We start from the raw sequence: 25,468 nt of genomic DNA on the forward strand, positions 1-25,468 counted from the left end.
AAATGTAATTAGTTAGATTTATGTGTATTCACTTCCACCATTGGAAGATGTATATACATTTTTCATAATAATAATATTTAAAAAAGAGCAGTATAACAGTCACTTCATTTTTGGAGTCTGAAACAATATAGTATAAACAATAAAAAATAAAGAAAGACATTAAGTTAATCAAAAAAGAAGCATATCATATTCGTTTTGTTTTAAAAGAAAAACACACAACTTAAAAAGAAAATTAACTGTGCAGCAGCAAATTAGTCTACAAATCTTTTCAGTAAAATTTATTTTACATATGCAATTTAATTTTAATCTGTAAAAGTTAACAAAAATATACAATGCAAATGTTATTTCCCTTTTTTCTCTAATACATTAAAAACGTATATTTTCCGATCATATTTATACATAAATACTACATTCCAGACCTGATTTGTTATTATGTTCTAATATAACACATACTGTAACTAGAGATTCCTGAAAAAAGGTTCCCCAAATGTTTGTCTTTTTTTTTAATAGAAAAGTAAAAAAAAAAAATGTCTACAGGACTAACTGTCAGTGCCAAGAAAACACATCACTCTCTATGTCCCATATTTGAATTTTCAAAACGAAATGCTTTAGCATCGACACTTTGTTGATTTTACAGCTAGGTGTAGCCAATCCTCTTCCAAAATCACAGAATCATTCAATAGTCTTAAAAGTAGAAAGGCAACATGCACCTGGTAAAGAATATCAAATAAAGTGTATCTCTATGGTAATAATAATGCAGGTACTTAGTAAGTCCATGACAAACACAATATATACATTGGTTGTTATGTATGGAGATAAAGCAAAGATCAAAAATTAGAGCTATCACCATGGAAACCTATAGAATGTTTCTGCTGATTGTTTTACTTTTAGAACTTCCCAACAGAAATCCTCTTTAAAATAACCACCAATTTCTCTGTAGAAATAAATCAATATGTTGTTACTGGGGTGTACTGATATTCTAATAATTTTACCTAGCTAAATATGTTTCTTTTAGAAATGAAGAGACTGCGTGCCACACATTATATCTTCATAATTATTGTATGAAGATTATTTTTAAAAATATGCATTTTTACCTCTGGACGCAAGGAAGACAAATTAAGAGGCAAAAAAAAAATAAAGTGTTACATCTGAGCAAATAACTGTGTGGAAATATACTTCAGCACACAATGTCCTTAACAAAAAAATAATATATTTGACACATCGGCAAGTTCTTACATTTAGCCTTCTCTTTTTAACACACATATTTGATCTTGCTAATTATCAGTGGATAAATACAGATTCTCATCTTGTGGTGAAATGATTATACAGAAAATGTATGGCACAATATTCACCCAATAAATCTTTAATCGACAACAAATACCAATGCGATTTACAAATAAAAAAAATACAAATAAAAACAGACATTAAAAAATGACCCATAGGCATACATGTGTACACAAGTATGTGGATCTAAATATCTGAAAATGTCAAAGAAAATCAAGCCTTAAATACAAATAGCGTGTTCTTTTATTTCCACTCCATGATAAAAAGGAGAAACCAGCCTTTTGGCACCATTATATCAACTAGTAATTTGTTTGATCTAATTAATGCTATTGAAGACGTCATTTCTAGTTAGTCGTTTGCTTAAATAATTGAATGGTGCAAAAATGTGCTGCAGTTGCATATAGAAACTGTAATACATTTTGGCCCCATTCTGCATAGGACTGTTACAGGTTACTATGCTTTCAAGTAGAAGACTAAACACAAATATAAAAGCGGAGACTATATATATATATATATATATATATATATATATATATATATATATATATTTATCTATTTCCAAGGCTGCTTTTCTAGCCAGTAGGATCAATAATATAAATTTGTCATTTGGTGACACTTCCAGATCCACCAATCTCTACTGACAATTTCAAAATTCCATTACATAGATTCAAACTCATCAATTCTTTGCTTGGTATTGCCCTGCCGAATCTGTCTCAGGGTCTTGTACTTGTCCCGGCCTACTTTAAGGTTCTCTGTATGCAGCATGTCGTTGTGTGTCTTCTTGGTTTCATCTCTTGCTTGTGACAACTCGTTTGTTAGAGCCTGTTGAGTGACAGATAACAATTATAGAATGGTAGAATATATTTATGAAACTCTAATATGTGATCAATTTAAAACCAGGCAAAACAATCTGACCTATTCTATTATATATTATAATAATAAAAATGTGGTCTGAAATTTGTAGACAGGTCCAAGAAGTAAAAGCTAGCCTGATTGGAGAAAAGTACAAAGGTTTTACTAAACATTTCTAAGCATATGATTTGCTCTTACAGTCAAAAACAACTTTAGTTTAAATTGCCCTCTGTTGCTCTGCTTCTGAATATGCCTCATGACCTCATACTCTTAAAATTTCACATTTTGTCCATTCACACATTCAAAACGCTTAAATACCCACACACACCCTCCCCTGACTTACACATCCACATTATTACTAGCCCCACACCCACCCATACCCACTCTTAAGATTCCCCAAAACACAAGATCTTTCTCAATTCTTCCATCTGAGATTCTATTTTTCCACACACCCATCTCCTCTGTGTCTTGGACCCCCTATCTTTCCTTTCCCAGACCCTCTTCGTTATCGGCCCTATAATTCTACCCAGAACAATCTTTCTTTCTCTTTTTGCTTCCTTTTCCTCTCTTGTCCATCTTTTTTTTTCTCTATCTCGGCTCCCTTTTATTCTCACACCCAATTTTCTTCTTGGAACCCATTTTCTCCCCTTTCTTCAGTGATCCCTCCCACATCCTGTGATCCCGCAAGTTAACAAGGGGGGTGAGGGTAGACACACATAAAAATACAAATGTAAAAACAGAAAACGTTTTTAAAGCTGGGCTGAATGAGAGCTTCTGTGGCCTCTGGTGGCCCATTGCAGCTGCCCTTCATGCTCTGCTGACAGACCATATGACAATTATATTATATACTGCTTTTCTCCTTGTCAAAGTGGAAAATCATTTCACATTTAAGATATGGCTTAATGGATGTAATTCAAAATTGAACTGAATGCATTTTGATGACATTATTGATGTGTTATTATATAGATGAAGTTGTCTTATATAAAATATTTGTACATGTGTTAAATAAATTCTAACATTTTATTCTTACCATGAGCTGCTTCTGAACACGTTCATTTTTCTGTGCTTCAGTAATGCGTTCCTCTTCTTTGCGGTCATCCTGGAAGTATTCATTGGTAAACTCTGCGCTGTATTCCATTCCATCCTCGTGTAGGTTTTCATGGACATAATCTCTAACAGGCTCATACACTGGTGGTGGTGGCAGCGGCAGTGGTGGAGCAGCCATCACCATATGTAGCTCTTCTTTTGTCCTCAGTAAGTCACTCTGGGCTTCCTGGGCCTGTAAAGGATAGTGAAAGTGTTTATAACAGTACTGTGAAAAAATCTGTCTTGTTTTTAGCATTGGAATGCTGAGTAGTAAATGATCAAAAGTCAATCAGAGTGAAACTTAAAAATGAATGCTTTCACAGATTCACCCTACATGAATTGTATTATTTTATAAGCAAGAATCAAGGTAACCAAACCTATCTATCTATCTATCTATCTATCTATCTATCTATCTATCTCTATCTCTCTATATCTATCTGTTGTCTGCTAGTGGCTCTAATGCAGTCTGCACACAGCAGACCCAGCCTACATCTATTAACAATAATACTAAAAATAAAATAGAGAACTTACCCTTAGTTGCCATTCACCCACTTCTTCCTCTTTGACTTTCCTTGCCTGCTCAAGCATTGTTATTCTAGATGTATATTCTTCCAGCTCTGCCGCCTAAAAAAATAAAGTTTTTATAATAAAAATGTTTTCACCGATTATATAAGGAAGAACTGTCAGAGTAAAGCTTGTATACATATAAGTGGAAAAAAGGGGGAGTACTGAGAACATAAAATATGGTATATATGGTATTGGATCTACAAATATTAAAGGGCAGCAGGTAACTAACCAGTTGGTGGGATATAAAGTTGCATTTGTAGTGGGACATTGCTGTCATTTTTACTCTATATTTTCTATGACTCAGTATATATGTCAATGTCTGTTTTCTAGGGGTGAGGCAGAAGACATCTCATATTGCTTAGAGTAACAGGAATAACACTTAGTGAGTATGTGAATCAGGTATACTTCTACTTGACAGAATCCAATCCCCACATTTTTGTGTCTCCTAGAGTATAAGTAGACAAACACAATACTTATAAAGGTAAGACTATAATGGAGGGTTTAGATGTAAATTAGTTTTGGTCCAAAAGGCCTATCATTCGATTTTGGGCCGATTGGGCAATCGGTCATTTCCTGAACTTGTAACTGAAATGTACCTAAATTAACCAAACCAACTGAAATACACAATTGCTGAACATGTTCATTTTGATTTGTGATAAAAAAAAAAGGATGATTGGTGGTTAGGGGACAGTCATTAAATGTTGATTTTATTCACAGATGAAGTGAAAAGTGACCAAAGAGGGACGGAAGAAGCAGCAGCAAAATGTTTTTTTTATATATATTAAATATTTAGAATATATATATTATATATTATATATATTATATATAATTTTTTTATTTTTTATTTATATATACACACATATATTCACACGCACACACTTTTCACAAAATGTTTCTAACTTCTTTGAACCAAATCTTTGAACCAAATGGCTGGAAAATGGTCCTATCCGTGTACTGCAAAATATATACATAATATTTTATTATGTATATATTTTGCAGTATACTGATTGGCCCATTTTCACATTCTTTTCGTTCTTCTGATTTGTTTCCTAAATCAGTTTTTCGGTACTGAAATTCTGCCAAGCTGAACAGACATATGGTCAAAATTCAGGTGACACACAATATGTTCTATTTTTTTTTTATTTTATTAAATGATTCAGTTGAGCTAAATTTTTTGATGTGCACAAGTCTAAAGTAAATAGTCATAGTGGTTTTCAGCAAATTACATTATTCAGAGGATACTGAATAAGATAGCTGTGTTTGGCAATATAATAAATTATATTCCCAGCTTGATACATTTTGAATATACAAAGTAGGATTCATTACTGGAATCAGGTACAGGATAGAGATGAAACTTGATAATCTATTCTGTGAAAAAAAATGGAAATCAGAGGATAAATAATAGAGGACAGTGTAAAGAAAAAAGTGAGATAATTAAAGTGCCACTAACTGCAAAGAGGAGAGCAAAAAGTGAAGGAATCAATATAGGGAAAATTAATGTTCCTACCAATTACATTAATTCCCCTGGTAACATGCCCACTTTTAACATTTTCTGCCCCTTTTTTATTAGCAAATTTTTGTGTCTCCCATACATAAAATGGGTGCCATTCTTGAGTGACCTACCAGCTGCTCTTGACTCTTCATTTGATCAATAGCTTGCCTTTCCAATTCTTCCTTAGCATGTAGAGCAGCAATGCGTTCAGCCTCCAGTCTCTCTGCCTCTAGCTGAGCTCTTCTTTTCTCCTCTTCAAGTTCTCTAGCCTTTTGGATCTGCTCAGATAACTCTGATAAAAGAGGGCAAGATATTCTATTAATTCAAAGATTTATCATAAACTTTCTGTGGATTTTGTTGTACTGTAGAATGATCAATCATACATCCACGTGCATAATCATCATAAAAAAGATCATCATATGGGAAAAAAATACATACAGAATTGTAATCTTTGCCACCAAAATCTGTTTGTCACTGACACTTTTAAAAATGCATTGTCCAAAACTATTTTAAAGCAGACCTCACTTTTGTATTAATATATAAAATATGATCACATTGCCTATACTTCTAAGGATTTAATTTAAAAACAGCTTAACGTAGTGGCTCTGGTGTCTCCCGTATGTCCTTGCAGTGTTAGTGTTTTCAGAGAAAAGGTTGTTACTAGGTTGCTACCTAGTGTAACGAACCCCTTGTACTTCATGAAGTACGTTCGGTCGCACGTTCCCGAAATGCTAGAGGCTTGAGTGATTATAGCCCATTCGCATAGTATGCTGGTTCTTGCTCTCCTAAAATCCAAGCAGGCCATGAAAAAAATCAAGCGTTTCGTCATTCGCATACCCAAACATCAGTCGAAACTTGATGAAGGGTACAATAGGAATGTTTTATCATGGCCAGATGGTCCACTTATATAAACAGACCCCCAGCATGGGGTCTCCAGCAGTAACATAGGAAAACACTCCTACAACATGCCCAGGTGTTTCTGTGAGATAATTGAGTGTGCTTTGCTTAAACTAATTATCTCCCAAGCACTAGAGGTACAAAATATAAAACATAAAATACCCCAAAATACATATAACATACATAGGAACCCCCACAAATAGTATATCCCCTGATAGCCTGGATCTGAGTGCCCAACATTTCCAAATAGCTCTCAGATCCCACGAACACAGCTGAATCGCCACCGGAGTAATGTTTGGATCGACCGCACATGTGGCGTCTGCCCAAATTAGTTCCAGAGAATCAGTGGTCACCTTCGGGAGTTCCAAAACGAACCAAATGTTGAACAGTTCATAAGTAGCGATTGTTCGCCTGGTTTGTGCAAACAATCCTACCGAACAGCGCTCTCCTGGCTTGTCGTGAAAGTAAGCAGGCGTTCGGAACCAGCTGATCGATGTTCGCAGAGTCGAGTGTCGGAACAGAAGTTCCAGACACTCAACGATCAAGTACCGATGCCTGCTTTCAGGAGACAAGATGGCTGCCATTTTCCAGTGTTGTTTGGTTATGCGAACGACAGCCACACAGAGAGAGCACTTAAGTTTGTGGTTTTCTTTGAAGTTAAATGAGCCAGGGATCAATCTACCAAACGCAGGGAAAAATAACTGGGACAAAAAAATACGGGGTTTTGTCACACCTAGAAACACCTCTAATGGCAGTTACTTAGACTGCCACTAGAGGTGCTTCCTATCTTAGTGCTGCACAGTGTCTACATGCTCTGCTTGGAGGCACTGAACATTCCTCATATAGAGATGCATTGAGTCAATGCAACTCCATGCAGCGATACTGATTGGTGTTTTGTTGTGTATGTGCACTAGTCCCCAATGCTTTTGTATGGGATAGCATTGGATTGCCTGAAATCATCAAAACTGATTATCTCAGCCATCAAGGCGGGACCAGGCAGGGCTAGACAAGCATTGTAACTGACAAAGGGTGAGTTTCCAAACATTAATCTCCACAGAGAGGGGAGCCAGGGACCTAGACAATGATTCCTGCACTACAGTGTCAGGAATACATGTCTGTATTTCTGACACTGTAGTGTTCCTTTAAGTTGAGACGGCAAACAATGTGCAAAATGTAGGTTATATAGCGAATCCGAAATAAGTCTCCAACTCAACACAGATGATGGTTGCCAACTCAAGATAACACATTGTGAAGTCAGGAAAATCTTGTACAACATTTTGGCCACAAGAGCAGCGTTGGCAATTTTTAGCCAACACAAAATATAACTTTGTGAATAAATATTTGGTTTAGTGAATAAACCCCACATTTTTGTAGATTTATGGCTTGGTTTACCTCGTTCGGCTCTCTTTGTCTGCTCTTCATATTCATGTAACCTATGCATCAGTTGCTCCTTTTCTTTTATCATCTGATCTTTTTCTTTTTCAATAGCTTCTCTCCTCTTTTTCTCACTTTCCAGCTGTTGTCTGCATAGCAGATAAAAAAAAAAAAAACATGAATCACAATCATCCCAACTCATAACTAAGTAAGATGGAAAAAATAGCATTATGCATTCTTAGAGCCTCCCGGTTCTAGTAACAAAGAGGAAGTGAATTATTTATGTTTACAAATTAGCTACAAGCCAATGGCTATGTTTTTATATATACATAACACTGATAAAGACACAGCAAAATCATTCAATAAAAATGTAATGATTAGAGTTTATTTGGAAGTGAAATATTAAATATCACATGAACATATGTCATGTTATAACTGATATTTCTACAAAAATTAAACAGTTGCTCAATATACAAATTATAGCTCAATGAACAACTTTATACTGCAATGCTGGCTTGCTTGTTGATTTCTGGTATTTTGTCCCTAAATTTGAAATTTACATTGAATTCTCACTTTAGTAAATAATCCTGACAATTTGCTTTTCTTTTTTTTTTTTTTTTGAAGTGTCAATTAATTCAATAAAAACAATCTGTGGTATGAGTTCAATTTAAAGAGTGAGTTCAAAGTTGTTGCATAACATTGATAATAAGACCAGATGTGACTATGAAATACACATGCATAAAGTAGCATTAATTATGTTAATAATGCAAGTAAAGGACTAATAAACTGTTACAATCCCTGCATATCATCCCTGCATATTAAATACTAGAAGGACAGAAAAATATTTTAATGTATTTAATGTATTTATATAGCTTTTTTTTATTATTTTACCGTTCCAGTTGTTTCTGAAGCTTCTCTTCTTTGGCCTGTGCTTTCATCTGTTGCACCTCAATTGTATCTGGCTTTCTGCGGCGCATGTATAGCTCATGGTTACCCATGCAAAGCTGCAGAATGCGCTTGTTGATTCTAAGACGAGGAGCATAGAACACAAAGTCCTGAAAAAGAAAGGCAGAACATAAACCTATTACAGTATGAGATTGGCTTATGTCTCTGATTTAATGCTCTGTCAGCTGCCGAGAGAGATTTAAAGGTCAAGGAAGGATGTTACAAGATTCTAAAAAGTGCACTCTGACTTGTATTTAACATGCCCAAAACCATTTTAGGTGTTTTAGTTTGTAGCAGAGAGAAGCAATCCAGGAGAGTGTAATGAAAACAAAAAGGAACATCTGTAACACTAAACATCTCTTATCTTCTGTTGCTAAACATTTAAATACACAAATATTTGATTTCAATTCTATGACAGTATGGGGGAGATTTATCAAAATATTTCACACTTTTATATCAAAATTTGCCAATTTTGTATTTCTTTATATTTGCATCCTAAACGTCATAAACCTTTATTTCTACTTTTTTTCAACAGAAAAGAGTTCTGTTTCACTTTTAGTTTTCTGTCATCTAAATTTGGCTGTATTTTGAAATAGAAATTGCTGTGATAAATGGATGGATTTACGATGAAGAAAACAATTATTCTTCATTTCATTTTTAAAAGACTTTAATATTAAATGTGATCAATATAATGACGGAAGTTAATCGTTAATTTTCAGGATGCTTTGATAAATATACTCCAACAGAACAGGGTTTTCAGACATCTTTAATTTCCTTAGGGAGAGATGTTGTCCAATGGAAAACCACATAAAATAGTATCGGAACCCTGTTTTGTGTTCAATCCCATGAATAAGAAAACAGTTGGTCTATAAATAAGGGATTATGAAACTAATCTAACACGTTTATGCAGGATAGTAGCTAATGTTAAAACTGTGTTTCTCAGACCCTAGTAACTGTTTATGTAATCACTATCTACCCACATTTACTCATTTTGCCTTTTTATTGCTCAATCAGAGGAGTTATCAGTGTGAAGTCATATAAGGCCAGATGTAGGATGGGCAATCTTGTAAATTAAAATGAAAATCTGTAGTCTTGTGGCATGATTGTTGTACTCCTACTTTCCAATAATGTATAACATATGAGTAAGCCATGTTAAAAGCATATGACATGTTTCAAACATGATGGCTCTGTAATAATTACATATAAATCTAAAACAAGTGATTATATATATATATATATATATATATATATATATAATAAGCACTTGTTTTAGATTTATCTGTAATCATTACAGAGCCATCATTTCTCTAAATTCCAGAAACAGACTGCATTGCACATAAGTCTTATAGCACATTAATGTACTCCTCTCATATCCAAGTCATCAAATTATTAAGGATCCAGAAAAAAAAAACCATCAGAATGCAAAATGTTATTACAAACTCCATGCACAAACATCTTGCACATGGGTGAGGTCACCTTATTAATACAGCCTACTAATTATACTGCCTCTACACTTACAGGTGCCTTCTTGTCAATGGGTTTAATAACAAACTTCTTGTCATTAAAGGAGATGTTCCTGATTTCACTCCAGGGGAAACCAATCTTCGGGGTCAATCTGAAAGAAAGTCATTGAAATACTGTCACTTCATATGTACAAATACTGGTTGAAATGAATATATCTAAGGTGTATGTACAGTCTGTAAAGTGTCCCACTATTTATTTACTAAACAAGCAAATATACTCCTGGAACCAATTAATTGGTTAAGGATCCATTTGTCATATACCAGACCCTGAAAGTTTAGATGAGGAACTCATAAAGAAATGTTTTCTGTAGAAGACACTCAATCATGATTTGACTTGAGCCCATGTTCTTTTCCTGCGGGAGACTAGTGCCTCCTTGGGAAAGATTAATGAATTAAGAAAGACCTTGGTGTAAAATTTTAAAACTTAAACCATTGACTAAAACATTGAAAATCACCTATAATGAATTTAGCTATCACTATTAATTAGAAATATATTTTAAACGGTGTATACACACATTTTCTTCTGCTAGTTATTCATCCAAAAACAAATATACATCAATAAACAGATATGGAAGATGATAAATGATTTTTTTTATTTGAGAAATAAATTTAAATAAATGCCTCAGAAAGCATGTTTTTGTTTATATGTAATTATCCGAACCTATATCGGCTCAATGTCTAGTGTGTATGTTCAACAAGTACCATAATAAAGTTATTATACAGAAACATATGTTATTGGTTACTAGGGATTAATAAAACCTTAGAAAAATCTTAGGTCTATGACTAATCATAAGCAATGTATACTTGTATTCCTAAAAATGTATCATTCCAAGCAAATTAATTTAATCCACAATATGAAGTCCTGTCTAGTTACTTTAAACTTGCATTCTTTACAACAGCATTCATTTTTCCTGTAACATTTAGTTATTTTAAATATGAAAAATATTATACTTATACTGCAAAATGCTTACAGCTAATTCATTGTCATCTGAGATAAAAATTGGTAATTAGCACAGCCATCATGATATGAATAATGGTACACAGCGGCACAACATACTAAGTATATTAACACAATTAAACAGCAGGTCTGAAAATGATCTCACCACTTGCGCTGTACATATTATTACACTCCTAAGCTACACTTGGAGGCATATGAGTAAAATAATACAATTATAATAAGAAACAAGGGACTAACTGTCCATGTAATACAGGCAGAAATACAGCTAGCAATAACAGTAATTATCACTGGATCATAGCTGAAACTGGGAAGGCAGCCAGGAAAGTGCTTGTCAACAATGTTATCAAAAATCTAAAGGGAGCAAAGCTTAACTATAAAAATATTTATTTATATTCAGAGTGGAAAATCTAAAGAAGGAGCTTTTGTACATAGTGGTATAATCAATGAGATTACTGTTACTTCTGTAAAGGGAAAGGAAAAAGCAACCAACAAGAAAAATTTATAAAGAAGAAAGGATGCTATAAGTGCACTGGATGTGTAACATGCAGTCATATGGTTTCAGGCACTTCTTTTGCCCATCCCCACACGGGCAAACGGATTCCCATTCAGCACTATATTACCTGCACCACAGACCATGTCATCTATATGATCACGTGCCCATGCGGGCTATCTTACGTGGGAAAAACAGATTTAACTGTCCGAGATAGAATCAGAGGACATCGTTCAGGAATTACCACAGCTTTTCGTGACCAACACACCGAGAAACCAGTCGCAAAACATTTCTTAGCCTTACAACATTGTTTACCTACGCTCAGGTTTATCTCCATCGACCATGTTCCACCGTTGCGTCGAGGAGGCGACAGATCCAAGATTTTACTACAGCGCGAAGCACACTGGATCCACTCTTTAAATACTGCAGCTCCCAAAGGACTTAATGAACATGTCACCTATTCTATGTTTCTTGAAATACCATCTGAGTGATACGCATTTTTTGCTTAGAGCAGGTCTTTTACGCAGTCTTTCTGCACTTTTGCATTTTTTGCATTTTTTGTGCATTTTTTGCACATTTTTACTTTTATTTTTATTTTTATTCTGTTCGGAGCCATATGATGGAGCTAGTAGCTTGTTTCCACATGTTTAGACATTTAAATACATTATAGAATTATTTCTGTTGGTCAGCAGGCGGTTCTTTATTGTACTGGACTTAGCCTCATTTTTGCATTTTATTTTTTGCATTTTATTTTTTACATTTTATTCATTTCGTTTATTCTGTGTAATAGATTAATTATTGTCACAGATGAAAATGATCTTTTTCCTTTAAGAGTTAATCCCTCTAGATAAAGTAGGACCTATATTTATATATTAATTTTTCTACTATATGTGCATGGTTGGGTCCATTAGCCACTATATCAGGTTGGAATTGATACACATCACGTATTCACTTTTCTTCTTTCACTCCTTTTTTTCACTTTTGTTCACTGCTAGTGGCCTTTAGACTCCTATTATGTTCACATAGCTATACACTTAGCATCATCTGACCTTATCTTCCTTCTTGCTGGTTCTCTTCCACTATCACCGTTTATTCTCTGTTTATCACAGAAACCGGCACTGTAAGAGTGTACAAACCGTTGCCACGGTAACCGTTGCCATGGTAACCATCTTTCAATTCCGCCGGACGTCGTGACGTAATGACGTCAGGGAGGCGGTCCTAATTCACTTCCGGGTTTTGGTGGAGGGGAACACAACGCTAATGATTGGTAAGCACACTTTTTCTTTTCTTATATAAACTCACTATTTACTCAGACACAGTAACCTTGAAAAAGACCTGCAGAGGTCGAAACGTTGGTTCATCTGTTTGCATATGATTTAAAATAAAACGAAACACTGCTTTTCACAAGTCCTGAGAGTGCATCTTGGATTCTTCATTGATTGTATATATATATATATATATATATATATATATATATATGTATATATATATATATTGCAGGAGGATATCTTGCTTGGTAGGTTACCCACCACCTAGCTATGTGATCTACCATGTTCCACACCTGACACCTACCTACAGACTCATGTCCTCTAGGTTTCAGCGCTTCCTCTGTGTCACCTCCGATGCTCAATAGCAAACGTTCAGGTACAGTTATAGAGGTTGTTAAACTCAGTGTTGCTCTATTTTCTCCAGTGTCTGCGTATGAGGTTGGACAGGAAGTGCAAGGGACCACTATCCTTCTGCCCACTAGCAGCGTTGTACACAGGAAATGCTTTCCAGGAGGAGTAGGGACAGCACTGAGTGATGCTCACTGTATAATAGCTTCTGAAGCTCAACAATCTATCATATAATGCTGACAAAGGAGGGTATGTACTTTGTAATTAAGCCTTCAATCTCCACGTGCCCTAAACGCAGTGTTCTCTTTTTTGAGGGGAGCAATGGGTGCCTTAGAATTCTGTTCCTATAGGCACGTGACATGTAAATCCGGTCCTAATAGTAGGAGGTGCTTTCATCTAAGAGGAAAACCTCACTGGCTGTTTAGTTGGCCCTAATAATAATAATAATAGCTAATAGGAGGGAAAACAGCTAGTCCTTTTCTAGTAGGTAGAGAGTCAAATGAACTGAATCAAACATTTGCATAGAGAGTGCCAACTATGACTGTAACACTACTGTACAAAGCTTTAGCGCTTTCGTGCCAATCTATGGCTATTTACACAATTAGATTTGGGTCCTCAATAGGTGATAATATTGTGTCATATATATATATATATATATATATATTCACACACACACACACACACACACACACACACACACACATATATATATATATATATATATATATATAATTTTTAACAAGTAAAGAATGAAGGGCATATGTTTAATTAAAGACTATTTTCTGCAAATGTTAAATATGATACATGTAGGCAGCCCTTTTTTGTTTAGTAAGTGCCTTACTTCCTGTTTGGTCTTACATACAACAGCTTGAAAAACCTGTTTGCGTCTCCAAGTGACATTACACAGATACCAGAATTTCAAGTAAATGAAATAGAAAAGGTTAGTAACAGTTTCTGTTACCTAACCTACAGACAGGCACACCCTAATTCTACACAGGGTGGAATCTGGGAGCCTGGCAGTTAGCTACGTAATTACCTTATGCACTTCTTGCAGAGGTTTGTGCCACACCTTGTTCTCTGAGCATGTCATCACTGAGCATGTCATCACTAGGTTACAACTCACATCTGAAGGGTAGCAGTTACTTTGTTAATTATAATTACTGCAAAAAGAGTTTTACACAATGCAGTTTTCCCATTCTATTCCTTATTCTTCCAAACCTGCATTATTTGGCATATTGTTTGTTTGAAATTGCTCTAAAATGTTACCTAGTACTGAATTATTTTACATAATCTTTAACATACCTATTAACAAAATATTTTATGGTAGCCTTTTATATAATTTCCAAGAGGGAAAGAACACTGAGAAAAGACTGGAAATGACTGCCAGAGCTACAAATCAAAATAATAGCAGGTTTGAGGACCTTTGATTTTCAAAGTTACTCATGTTTGGCTTCATTTTGCACACTACAGTGACACATAATGCTGCTAACGCTTCTCATAGAGAAGCATTGAATTCAATACTTCTCTACAAGAAGCATCAGAATGGCAGGTTGATTTTTAAATAACCACCATAAGTTCAATGTATAACAATGTATTTTTACATTTAGTGTGTTCCTTTATTACACCTCTGTGGGAAAAACAAGCGAGAGGCAGAAAAGGGACTATGTCATACAAAGTATGAAAGAATAAAATAGTAGTATCCACATATTGTTGTAATATGCACTGCAATGTTATGTCCATTAAACAAACCAAATACTGAAAAAAAATATTTGTATGTGTACACCTGTATGTGTAAAGCATTACATAAATGATATTAACAAAAAGGTGGAGATTTGAATAACATTATATATGTTTACATAGCTGACACATCACTAGTACTAGCATATTAGTTTTACTCATCCTTGCTACACTATAGCTTTATTGATAAGTTACATCATTAATCTTTCATGGAAATACAAATAAAATCCAGAAATTTATTTTTGTGGGTCAGCATTTCAAATGTTAGTAGCAACCTTTATCAAGACTATATAAAAAGTGAGGCTTGAGGAGAGTAATAAACTCAGCACCCCAGTTCTCAGAAAACCCAGAAATTCTGTTTACTGCATTATGGAAATAAGGAACTTTCAGTGAATTGAGAGTTCCACGTTGTACTGTACCAGGCACAATAAAAACAATGGATAATGCTTATATTTAATTTTATTATACAATGTACTTTTAATATTTTGCATGATCTGTTTTCATTAATTTTCTAGCTGGAACCATGCTTGTATCGGAAATTGTCTTACTTAGCTACAAGTGCTTTGTGTTTATAAACTGAAAAAACACCCAACTTAACACACAACCTGGCTACGTATAGCATTCAGAATGGACTGTAACAATTATGGACCCAGCTGCAAAACAAGCTTATAAATTAATCTAACATATGCACATGTGGTATCCCTATCATGTTATTACAGCAAGTTAATTTGTCAATATCGGGGTTCTATTCCATTTTGACCCCAGTATCTATCCAAACTCTGATATACAATAAGAATTACTAAAAATGTACACATATACATATAAACATTTTATGTTTTTTTTTTTTTTTCTATTGCTTTAACAACACGCTGGAAATGTATTTTTTTCTTAGATAAATTGTTGGGCATTTCCCTAGTAATGCATTGTAGGCATATTAAAAGTGGATCTGTCACTCTCAGGGATTTGGCCAAAATGTAGCAAATTACAGTTTTAATTAGCAAACTTTTTTCGAACTGATCTCTACTTACTTGTCATCTCGCTCATAAATATTTAGCCCCAGTGAATCTACTCCCAGCCAGAGGTCAGTTCCTTTCTTATTTTTAATTTCAAAGTAGTTGATTCCATACATCTCCAAATCTTGAGCAATCTTGAGATATTCCAGCATAGCATCTTCTCTGAAAAGACATAAAGTAACATTAGCCAACAGATAACAAAAAAAACTAAAACTATGCTACATTTATAGTGAATTCAGATTATCGCATGCTACATACTATTATTATCAGTATAATGTTTGCTTTCTTTCTTTTAGTGTACAAGTTTTACATATATAGTGCTAAATACCTTTCAAAGTAATATCATCCATTTAAAAACTTTGCAGTGTGTATTCTGCAATAGTTTTAGCAAAGTATCCTGGGAGTAGATTTGTATGATGACAACACATTTCTCAATTACTGCTTGTCATATGAGGTTACGATATTAACACACATAACACATATATGATGTTATATGTATTATGTGGAATTACATTCTTTTAATGTTTATGTTTATAATAATAGCAATATTTGAGCTCTCCATCCTACAAAAAAAGAGGCTCTACTGAGTTATTGAAGATATTCCTCTTGCTGAGAAAACACCTACCAGAGTGCCTCTAGCACCAATGTTGCATTGTCAAATGAATCTTGTCCTCCAGTGACAAAATACACCAAGTATCAACTAAACACCATGATTAAAAACTGATTAAAAATATCTTAAACAGGGGGGGCGTGGCCAGCTGTGAACCTGAACAGACGTGCTAGTGGAGAGCTCCGACCTCCACCACTCTAAATCGACTAAAAGACCACAGAAAAAGAGAAAAACGAGCATGAAACTACACCCACTGCTACCCTAACCCTCCCGGGTCAGCTATGGGACAAAAGAACAGAAAAACAGTGCATGCAGAGTATTCTAATTTACCGGACATCCGACGGTCGTTTGACAGGCCGCAACAACAGGCCCGACCCAAGATGGCGCTGGAAGAAACACAAAGTTCCAGCGAGTCCGAGGAATTCCACGATGAAGGGAGATCTGGGGGGTCGCAGACCACGAGTGGGATACACCAAAAGGCCGACTCAGACTCAGACACCTCAAAAACCTCCTACTAGACCTGCGGGCAGTCTGGAAGGCGGATCTCGCGGCCGTGCAGGCCGAGATGGGAAGCATCACAAGGCGAATCGAGGAGGTGGAAACAAGAGAAGTAAATAGAGACGGACGGATAGAAGCCACAAGCTCCCAAGTCGAAGCCCTCTCGCAACAGGTGCAGAGGCTTGCACGCACCGTGGGCTCCCTGGAGGCGCGACACCGCAAACGGAATATACGCATCCGCGGTGCACCAGAGACGGTGGGCCCGGAGGCCTTGCTAAATTACGTGAATAAAGCGGCAGAAGCGCTAGGCATCTCAGGAGCAAACGGAGAACCATCACTGGTCTCAGCATTCAGAATCCGGAAAGCCCCAACAGCGCCTGTAGATGCTCCCAGGGACATAATTGCAATCACCCGAGATGTGTCATTCAAAGGGGCGATACTGACCCAAGCCAGGAAACAACCCACTGTCCAAGTGGAAAACCACCGTATTAGGATTTTTGATGACTTAGCTTTCTCGGTTCTATTAGAGCGACGCAAGCTGCAAGCCATTACCAGGCAACTAAGAGAAAATGGAGTAAGATACAGGTGGGGGGTATCCGGAACACTGGTGGTGACCCGCGGAGACGAAGTGCTCACCGTATCGGCGGGAGAGGACCCCACGAGATTCTTGGCTGCTCTGAGGCTCCCGGACACACACCTGGACGCCCTGGACACACAGGGGACTCCCACAGAGGAGGCAACCCCAAGGATACGCGAACAACAATCCAAACCCAAGGGAGGCCAGCAACCGCCTCGCCCGGAGAACCCTCCATAGGACTCCAACTGATAAACAGTAAGCCCCACAGGGGAAGACCTGAGTCCTACACAAAAAGTGATCAGTACTTTTGCCTGCTTTCATAGTTGCTGTTAAAACTCAAACCAGGGAACAGAACTCCCATTGACCTAGCAACAGCTAACCCAAGCTACCCTTCACACACAACCAAGTTACAGAGAAAACTTCATGAACTGCAACGAATAATTACAGCTTGCTCCCAGTACTCTACAGCTTAGCCCCAAGGCTCTTACAATTTCACATCACTCATCAACAGCACAGTAACGTTGAACAAGTTTTCCCCCACTGTGAGAATTTCACACATCTGAACTTTGCATCGAGACTGACCTATTAGTGCTGAGCTGGGTGAACGTTTAACCCCTTAAGGACACATGGCATGTGGGACATGTCATGATTCCCTTTTATTCCAGAAGTTTGGTCCTTAAGGGGTTAAGGACTTTTTCATTTGTACCTTTCTGGCTATTATTTCGGCTTACTGTTTATATTTTATGTGCAGGTTCTGAAGAGTTCACGTTAGGATACTTACTATTGTCGTATAACATGTGACACATGTAGTATAGCGCACAGCAGTTAGAGTCATGCTTCACTGCAATGTGAGTTTAATACTGCTTGCATAGGCCGGGCACGACACAGCCCATGTGGGACCGCGGGGCAGTGCTTAATCACGGCACGGACGACCAGTAAACTATAGGTTACACTGCTTTGGACGAGGCCTGCTGGCCACTTCTTGCTGTTCGCTTTGCCTTACTGTGGACGTGCTTGCCTCGCAGAATAAACTCGGAGATCGGGGTGCTGCCGGCAAGTATGTCCACAGCGATGTATTTGGGTTCCCCATGCGGAACCAGACCAAGGGCCCCCTCCGGATAGCCACAAGTACCCGCCAATGTCCACACATAGGCCAGGGCTAGGCTACAGCGGCTTATGCACCTGACATCTATTGTTATCCTCTCTTACAGGTTTTGGGGAACTGTTAGCAATAGAATTTGTGATCCATTTAGATATCATCGCTTAAAACTTTTTAATTCTGCAACACCAAAAATCCCTGAGAGGCTGTATATGTAGGAGCCAATTACCGCGAGCATACCAAATGATTACCTTATCTCACCTCTGTGTAGTTATTCACCGGCCTTAGATAATACATTGGCTTGGGAAGATAGGGCTCAACACTACGTCAACCAACCACAGGACCCCACTTGAACGTATGGCCCATTCCGGCTATTGTTTAACTCGAATTAGGCCTCTAATCGTGTTCTTGTTGCATGCACCATGTCAAGGCAATGTTTACTAAGCATGTATATTATACTGTGTTTCAACTTTAGCTGATAAGAAAACATGTGTACTCTCCCACTTCTTGTTAAATTGCGTACAGCTCCATACGGGCCGCCTTAGGTCCGCTTAAGTTCCCGGCAAGTTAACCCTAAATACTGAAACTACAAGGGGCTGATAACCTAACACACCAAACTGCTCACCCTAAGCCCAGCCTACCAGCGGGTAAGACATGGCACCTGAGTTAACCCTACGCCCCCAAGAGCAGGAAGTAAGCTAAAGGGAAATATATACCTTAGGCCCGATAGAACTGTTACACTGGGGAGCCATACTGAAACCCTATAACCCAAAAGGAAAGACAAAGTGCTACAGCGCTTGGCTCACCCCTAATCCGTACTAGCGGCTGGTGTATTATACAGGATTAGTATTAACACTGTTTGCTTCCCGTACATGCCACCGAAGACACCAGAGAAGCTAGCATGTCAAGCTCAGAGTGAATTATGTTTATTATTATTTACTGTGTTGATTGAATTGCATTCCTTTTTGATTACTTTTCTCTTTCTGTAACGAACGTTTATAATCTACCATCAAAACCGGTGGGCATTTTCCCACCACAAAAATAAAGAATTAAAAAAAAAAAAAAAAATATCTTAAACAAAATAAGGATTTTGAAATTGGATACTTATGAACGTCTGTAGATAAAGGGCTGGTTGATTAATATTATAACATTAATATTTCGACTCAGTCTGACTCAGACAGCAAATACAACAGTTTCCCATGACTAAACAGGTTATATATGTTACCTCGTCTGCCAATAATAAAATGTAAAAAAAGATCTTAAAAAGTCTCTTCATAAGTCAACACCCTAAATTGTCTTTCCTTTATGGTTTACTTGTTGTAAGTCTTTAACATTTGCAGAAAGTGAGATGTAAATACAAACCACAAAATACTCACTTCAACATGCCACGGTGTTCTGTGTGCCACACCTCAATTCTTTCTTCCCACTGATCTCTGGAAAGCTTGTGCTGGTCTAAAACCCTAGAAAATAAGGGAGAGATGCCTGTTACAATAAAGTTAATTTTAGTAACACATGAGCAAACCATTCATGCAGAAAATGTCAGTGAGTGAGAATGATTATGAAACATGTCTGCACCTTTCAATAACATAGGCCAAAGATGGAGCCATTTTCTCATGACACTTTCTAGGTCCCTTGAAAAGCCTGGTTTAGATGTGCATTGCCCTTAGTTCCTCAGAGAGAAACATGAATATACATCAGGGATATTATATAAGAAAGCTGTTGTACGCAACTTCAAAGAAAATCCTTACAGCTCTGACACCCAGCTGACTGCCCTTTATTTTTAATTGAGCTCAGAAGTATATATGTTAAATAATGAATGAGGTGTAGTGATGTCCCGAACTGTTCGCTGGCGAATAGTTCCTGGCGAACATCGCTTGTTCGCGTTCGCCACGGATGGCGAACACATGCGCTGTTCGGTCCGCCCCCTATTCAACATCATTGAGTAAACTTTGACCCTGCCTGTACCTCACAGTCAGCAGACGCATTCCAGCCAATCAGCAGCAGACCCTCCCTCCCAGACCCTCCCACCTCCTGGACAGCATCCATTTTACATTCATTGTGAAGCTGCATTCTTAGTGAGAGTAGGGACAGTGTAGCTGCTGCTGATTTGATAGGGAAATTGATAGCTAGGCTAGTGTATTCAGTGTCCACTACAGTCCTGAAGGACTCATCTGATCTCTGCTGTAAGGAAAGCACCCCCAAAAAGCCCTTTTTAGGGCTAGAACATCAGTCTGCTTTTTTTTTCTGTGTAATGTAATTGCAGTTGCCTGTCTGCCAGCCTGTGTGTCAGGCTCACAGCATATAGTGTGCCCACTTGCCCAGTGCCACCACTCACTCACTGGTGTCACAACAGCTTGCATTTAAAAAAAATAAAAAACTTTTTTGACTGTAATATAATAGCAGTCAGTTTCCTTCACGAGTGTGCGTTTCAGGGCCTGCCAGGGCACAGTGTCACACCAGTGCAACTCATATCCGGTGTAACAGTAGTGTACATTTAAAAAAAAAAATGAATTGAATAGCAGTTAGTTGTCTGCCAGCGTGTGTGTCAGGCTCACAGCGTATACTGTGCCCACTCACCCAGTGCCACCACTCACATCTGGTGTCACAATAGCTTGCATTTAGCAAAATAAAACTTTTTTGACTGTAATATAATAGCAGTCAGTTTCCTTCACTAGTGTGCGTTTCAGGGCCTGCCCAGTGCCACCACTCACTCATATCTGGTGTCCCAATAGCTTGCATTTAAAAAAAACTAAACTTTTTGGACTGTAATATAATAGCAGTCAGTTTCCTTCACGAGTGTGCGTTTCAGGGCCTGCCAGGGCACAGTGTCAAACCAGTGCCACTCATATCTGTTGTCACAGTAGCTTGCACGCATAGTATCACTAATCGAAAAAAAAATGAAAGGCAGAGGCAGGCCACCCCGCAGGGGCCGTCGTGGTCATGGTGCTGTGATTCCCTTTGGCCCTAGAATAATGCCCAGTGTTCAGAGGCCACGTACCCTGAACTTGAAAAGTTCTGAGGACATAGTTGACTGGCTAACACAGGACACCCAATCTTCTACAGCTTCCGCTCGGAACCTCGACACACCATCCTCCTCCAGCTTAGCTTCGGGCAACCAGACTCTGCATCAACTATGTAATTTTCCATGGGAGTTTTGCCATGGATCCCCCTCCGGCATGCCACAGTCCAGGTGTTAGTCCCCTTGAAACAATTTTTCCATCACTATTGTGGCCAGAAAGAGTCCCTGTGGGTTTTAAAATTCGCCTGCCCATTGAAGTCTATGGCGGTTCGCCCGGTTCGCCCGTTCGCGAACATTTGCGGAAGTTCGCGTTCGCGAACCGAAAATTTTATGTTCGCGACATCACTAATGAGGTGATTAGACACATATAAGTAGACTGGTTATTTGTTCAGATATTACACTTTTGCATCACTTGCAGGATTATTCAAAGTTGCTTAGCAAAATAACCAGATTGGAAAAATAAAATCTCAAAATCAGCTATGTTTCAAGTTGGCTAATTTGGCCTAAAATCTGAAATGCAGTTTGAACAATGTTCACTTTAGTGAATAAGTCTGACTTGTCAGCACTGTATTTAGCACAAGGCTGGCAAGGCATTTGCCTTGGACAGCACTTTCAGGGGGCATCCCAGCATGCCCTGGCAAATGCCTTTCCAGCTTCTTGCCCTGTGGGCCGCCCGAGGCTAGCATCACCTGATGTTGCGGGCACCGCAGTGATGCCGGAGCCACAATATGATGTCACTCGGGCTCCGGCATCACTGATATTTATGAAGCACTAAATCAACAAATCTCTGAATAGTGTAAAATAGACATTGGTGGTGGTAGTTTTGACATTACCAGTTTGCATGAGAGAAGCTGGGATGTGGTTATACCTTTTATAGACTACCTAAGTGGATTTACACTACAAACATGTCTCCATCAATACCTTTAGGCATGTTCTTAAAATTAATACATACTAGAACAAAACAGCAGGGGGATCCGAATTGCACAAAATGGAATTCAAGTGTCCAACAGGTATCCAGGTTACTAAAATGAGTAGTTTAGTAATGTCAGCTACAATAAATCCTGAACGTTTAAACTTCTCCGCTTCCAATGTGCAGATAATATAATTGGTTTCTTAAAAAAATATCTCTCATTAAATGTAGAATTGTCCCAGTGCACTTACCTTTGTGGCAGAAGGCGTTCTGAATTGAGGTATCCAGACTTGTGTGTTTCTTTGTTATAGTCCCCGAATTTGGCCTGCACTGCATATGAGCCAAGAAGGACAGCGGTCTCAGGGGGACAATACACCTCATCGCTCAGGATGCTCTCTTTTACTTGAAGGAAAAATAGCTTTTGGGTAATGTCCTGAATAAGCTCCTCTGAAACATCCTCAGGGAAAAACTTGGCACGGAACTTGAACTGAAGAGGGTTTTCCTTCCTCACTTCCTGAGCAGAAACCTGCCATTAAAATGGGAAAAAGGGGGGTAAATATGCTAATTCATTATTTTACTAACAGGGGTATATACTAAATGAATTTGAGAATTCAAAGTGAATTTAAAATTTAAATCCAGAGTAGTCAATCTTAAAGCTTAACTTACTTAGACATGTTTTTCTGATTGGCTATTTTGACCTTAAACTTGAAATTCACCTTGAATTCTCCCTTGAGAAGATATTGGTTTAGCACTATTAATTGCAGCTCAATCAAAACATAGCCTGTCAAGCACTTTAACTTCTAAAATACAAGTGTAAAACCAGATAATAGTGTTCATACGATGAAACAAAAGGTAATTAAACATTTTAATATTTCAATTTCAGCTGTTTAATATTTTAAAAGCTATAAGCTAATGTGCTATCAAGCATTAATATGCCAAGGAGTAATACGCAGACTTGGAGATTTATTTTGTTCCACACTGTGTCCAAATTTGGACCAATCCCTAATTCTCAAACTCTAAGCAGAAATGTAGCTGAACAACAAACCAAATAAAACGCACATTGGACGAACAGGTTAATTCTGACTTGTGATTTAGAATTCCACTTGTGGAGCCAAAAAGAGAGATGATTGATAAGAAAAAAATGTAGTGATGGCTAGGGGATAGCCACTAAATTTGTTTATATTAATAGATCAAGTGAGCAGTGGCAAATAGAGGCGGGAAAAGGAAAAGCAGTATACAAATCTATATATTTATATATATTATATATTTATAAATATAAAATATATAAATAAAGATTTTTCTTCTACTGGTCCTCCTATTTTTCTCTCTGTTGATTATTTTTGCTCACTTAATCTGTGAACCAAATGGCAGAAAAATGTGACTATCAGTGTACTGTACACAGTGGTGTATCCTGGTTTTGTGCTGCCCTAGGCATGACAAAACCCAGCTCCTCCCTCTTCCCCCCCGCGCCTTCCTAATACACATACACACTCACTGACAGACACACACTTTCACTGACAGACACACATACACTAGCTAACAGACATACCACTCACTAACATATATACACACACACTCACTAACAGACACATACAGTCACTAGCAGACACACACAGTCACTAACAGACATGCATACACTCTCACTAACAGACATACATACACACTCACTAACAGACACACACACTAACACACTCACTAACAGACACACACACACACACACACTAACAGACACACACACACACACACACATAGTAACACACTCCCTAACAGGCACACACACACACTAACAGACACACTCACTAACAAACACACACACACACTAACAAAAACACACACACGCACTAACAGACACACACATAAACACACTTAATTTTTTTTTTATTCAATCCCCCCCAGCCTCCCTGAGTGCTGAGGGGATTCCAGATTTCCCTGGGGTCCATGGGGCTGCTGGGCAGCCGGTCCTGCAGGCGGCGAGAGAGCACTGATCCGCCTGTTCAGCTCCCTCGTGCACCGCGTAGTGATACCGGGGCCAGAGTGACGTCATATTCCGGCTCCGGCATCACTGCAGTGAGTGCGAGGGAGCTGAACAGGAGGATCAGTGCTCCTTTGCCGCCCGCCCGGAAAGTTCTGCCACTGCCAGCCTTGGGGGCCCTGAGGCCAGCTCCTGGGCCCCCCAGGACAAGAGGCTGGCAAGGCATTTGCCACCCTATGCCTTGTTTGCCTCATGGTAAATACACCCCTGACTGTACAATATATACATGACAGGTATATTATGAATATATATTTTGCAGTACATTGATTGGCCCTTTTTGATTTGTCTGATTTGTTTTCTGAATCGTTGATCGTTAACAACATTTGTACGAGCCAAATTGCTATATGGGTAAAATGTGGCCTTCATGAAAATGTTATTTACTGTGCACAAGAAAATGTCATATCCTACTCACTGTCTTTATTATATTACACAATGATGAATTTTGCTCCCCTGTACCTCTTACTCAGCCCCTGTACCCCTTCCTCAGCTCCTGTACCCCCTCTCAGCCCCTTCCACCCCCTCAGCTCCTGTCACTGCTAAGGCGGCCAGCCCTCCCCTGGTCTGAAGGCAGTAGAAGGTGCATTAAACCATGGTTGTTCACCGAAGGGTTATTTACTAAAGTGAGAATTCAAATTGAATTCAATGTGAAATTCAAATTTAAGGCCAGAGTGGACAAAATGGAAGCACACGTGAGTTTGAGAATTTTTACAATTTTGCGATTTTGACCTTTACTTTTAAATGTAATTCTCACTGTAGTGATTATACCTGTTTAAGCTATAATAAACAGAATACACAGTGTTAATGGCTAACTAATACTAAACTGGAACTAAACTCAAGAGGCAGCAATTACCCAGAGCACCTGACTTGCAAACACTTCTCATTGGGTTGC

At 37.9% G+C, this 25,468-nt stretch overlaps 1 protein-coding gene across 1 annotated transcript in view; it reads right to left on the minus strand.

Annotated features, from left to right (window-relative positions):
* Nucleotides 1–263: 263 nt before the first annotated feature.
* EZR (ezrin) overlaps nucleotides 264–25,468 on the minus strand; it is a 61,497-nt gene continuing 36,292 nt past the window's right edge. Inside the window, exons 5-14 of the mRNA XM_063443301.1 lie at nucleotides 22,799–23,073; nucleotides 19,995–20,078; nucleotides 15,850–15,996; nucleotides 10,016–10,112; nucleotides 8,444–8,607; nucleotides 7,571–7,701; nucleotides 5,413–5,573; nucleotides 3,754–3,846; nucleotides 3,167–3,415; nucleotides 264–2,106 (exon numbers count right to left, since the gene is read on the minus strand). Of these exons, the coding sequence (XP_063299371.1) occupies nucleotides 1,942–2,106; nucleotides 3,167–3,415; nucleotides 3,754–3,846; nucleotides 5,413–5,573; nucleotides 7,571–7,701; nucleotides 8,444–8,607; nucleotides 10,016–10,112; nucleotides 15,850–15,996; nucleotides 19,995–20,078; nucleotides 22,799–23,073 (1,566 nt within the window). The 3' untranslated portion in view covers nucleotides 264–1,941. The remainder of the gene's footprint in view (nucleotides 2,107–3,166; nucleotides 3,416–3,753; nucleotides 3,847–5,412; nucleotides 5,574–7,570; nucleotides 7,702–8,443; nucleotides 8,608–10,015; nucleotides 10,113–15,849; nucleotides 15,997–19,994; nucleotides 20,079–22,798; nucleotides 23,074–25,468) is intronic.

The sequence above is a fragment of the Pelobates fuscus genome, chromosome 2 (assembly GCF_036172605.1).
Source record: "Pelobates fuscus isolate aPelFus1 chromosome 2, aPelFus1.pri, whole genome shotgun sequence".
NCBI lineage: Eukaryota > Metazoa > Chordata > Amphibia > Anura > Pelobatidae > Pelobates > Pelobates fuscus.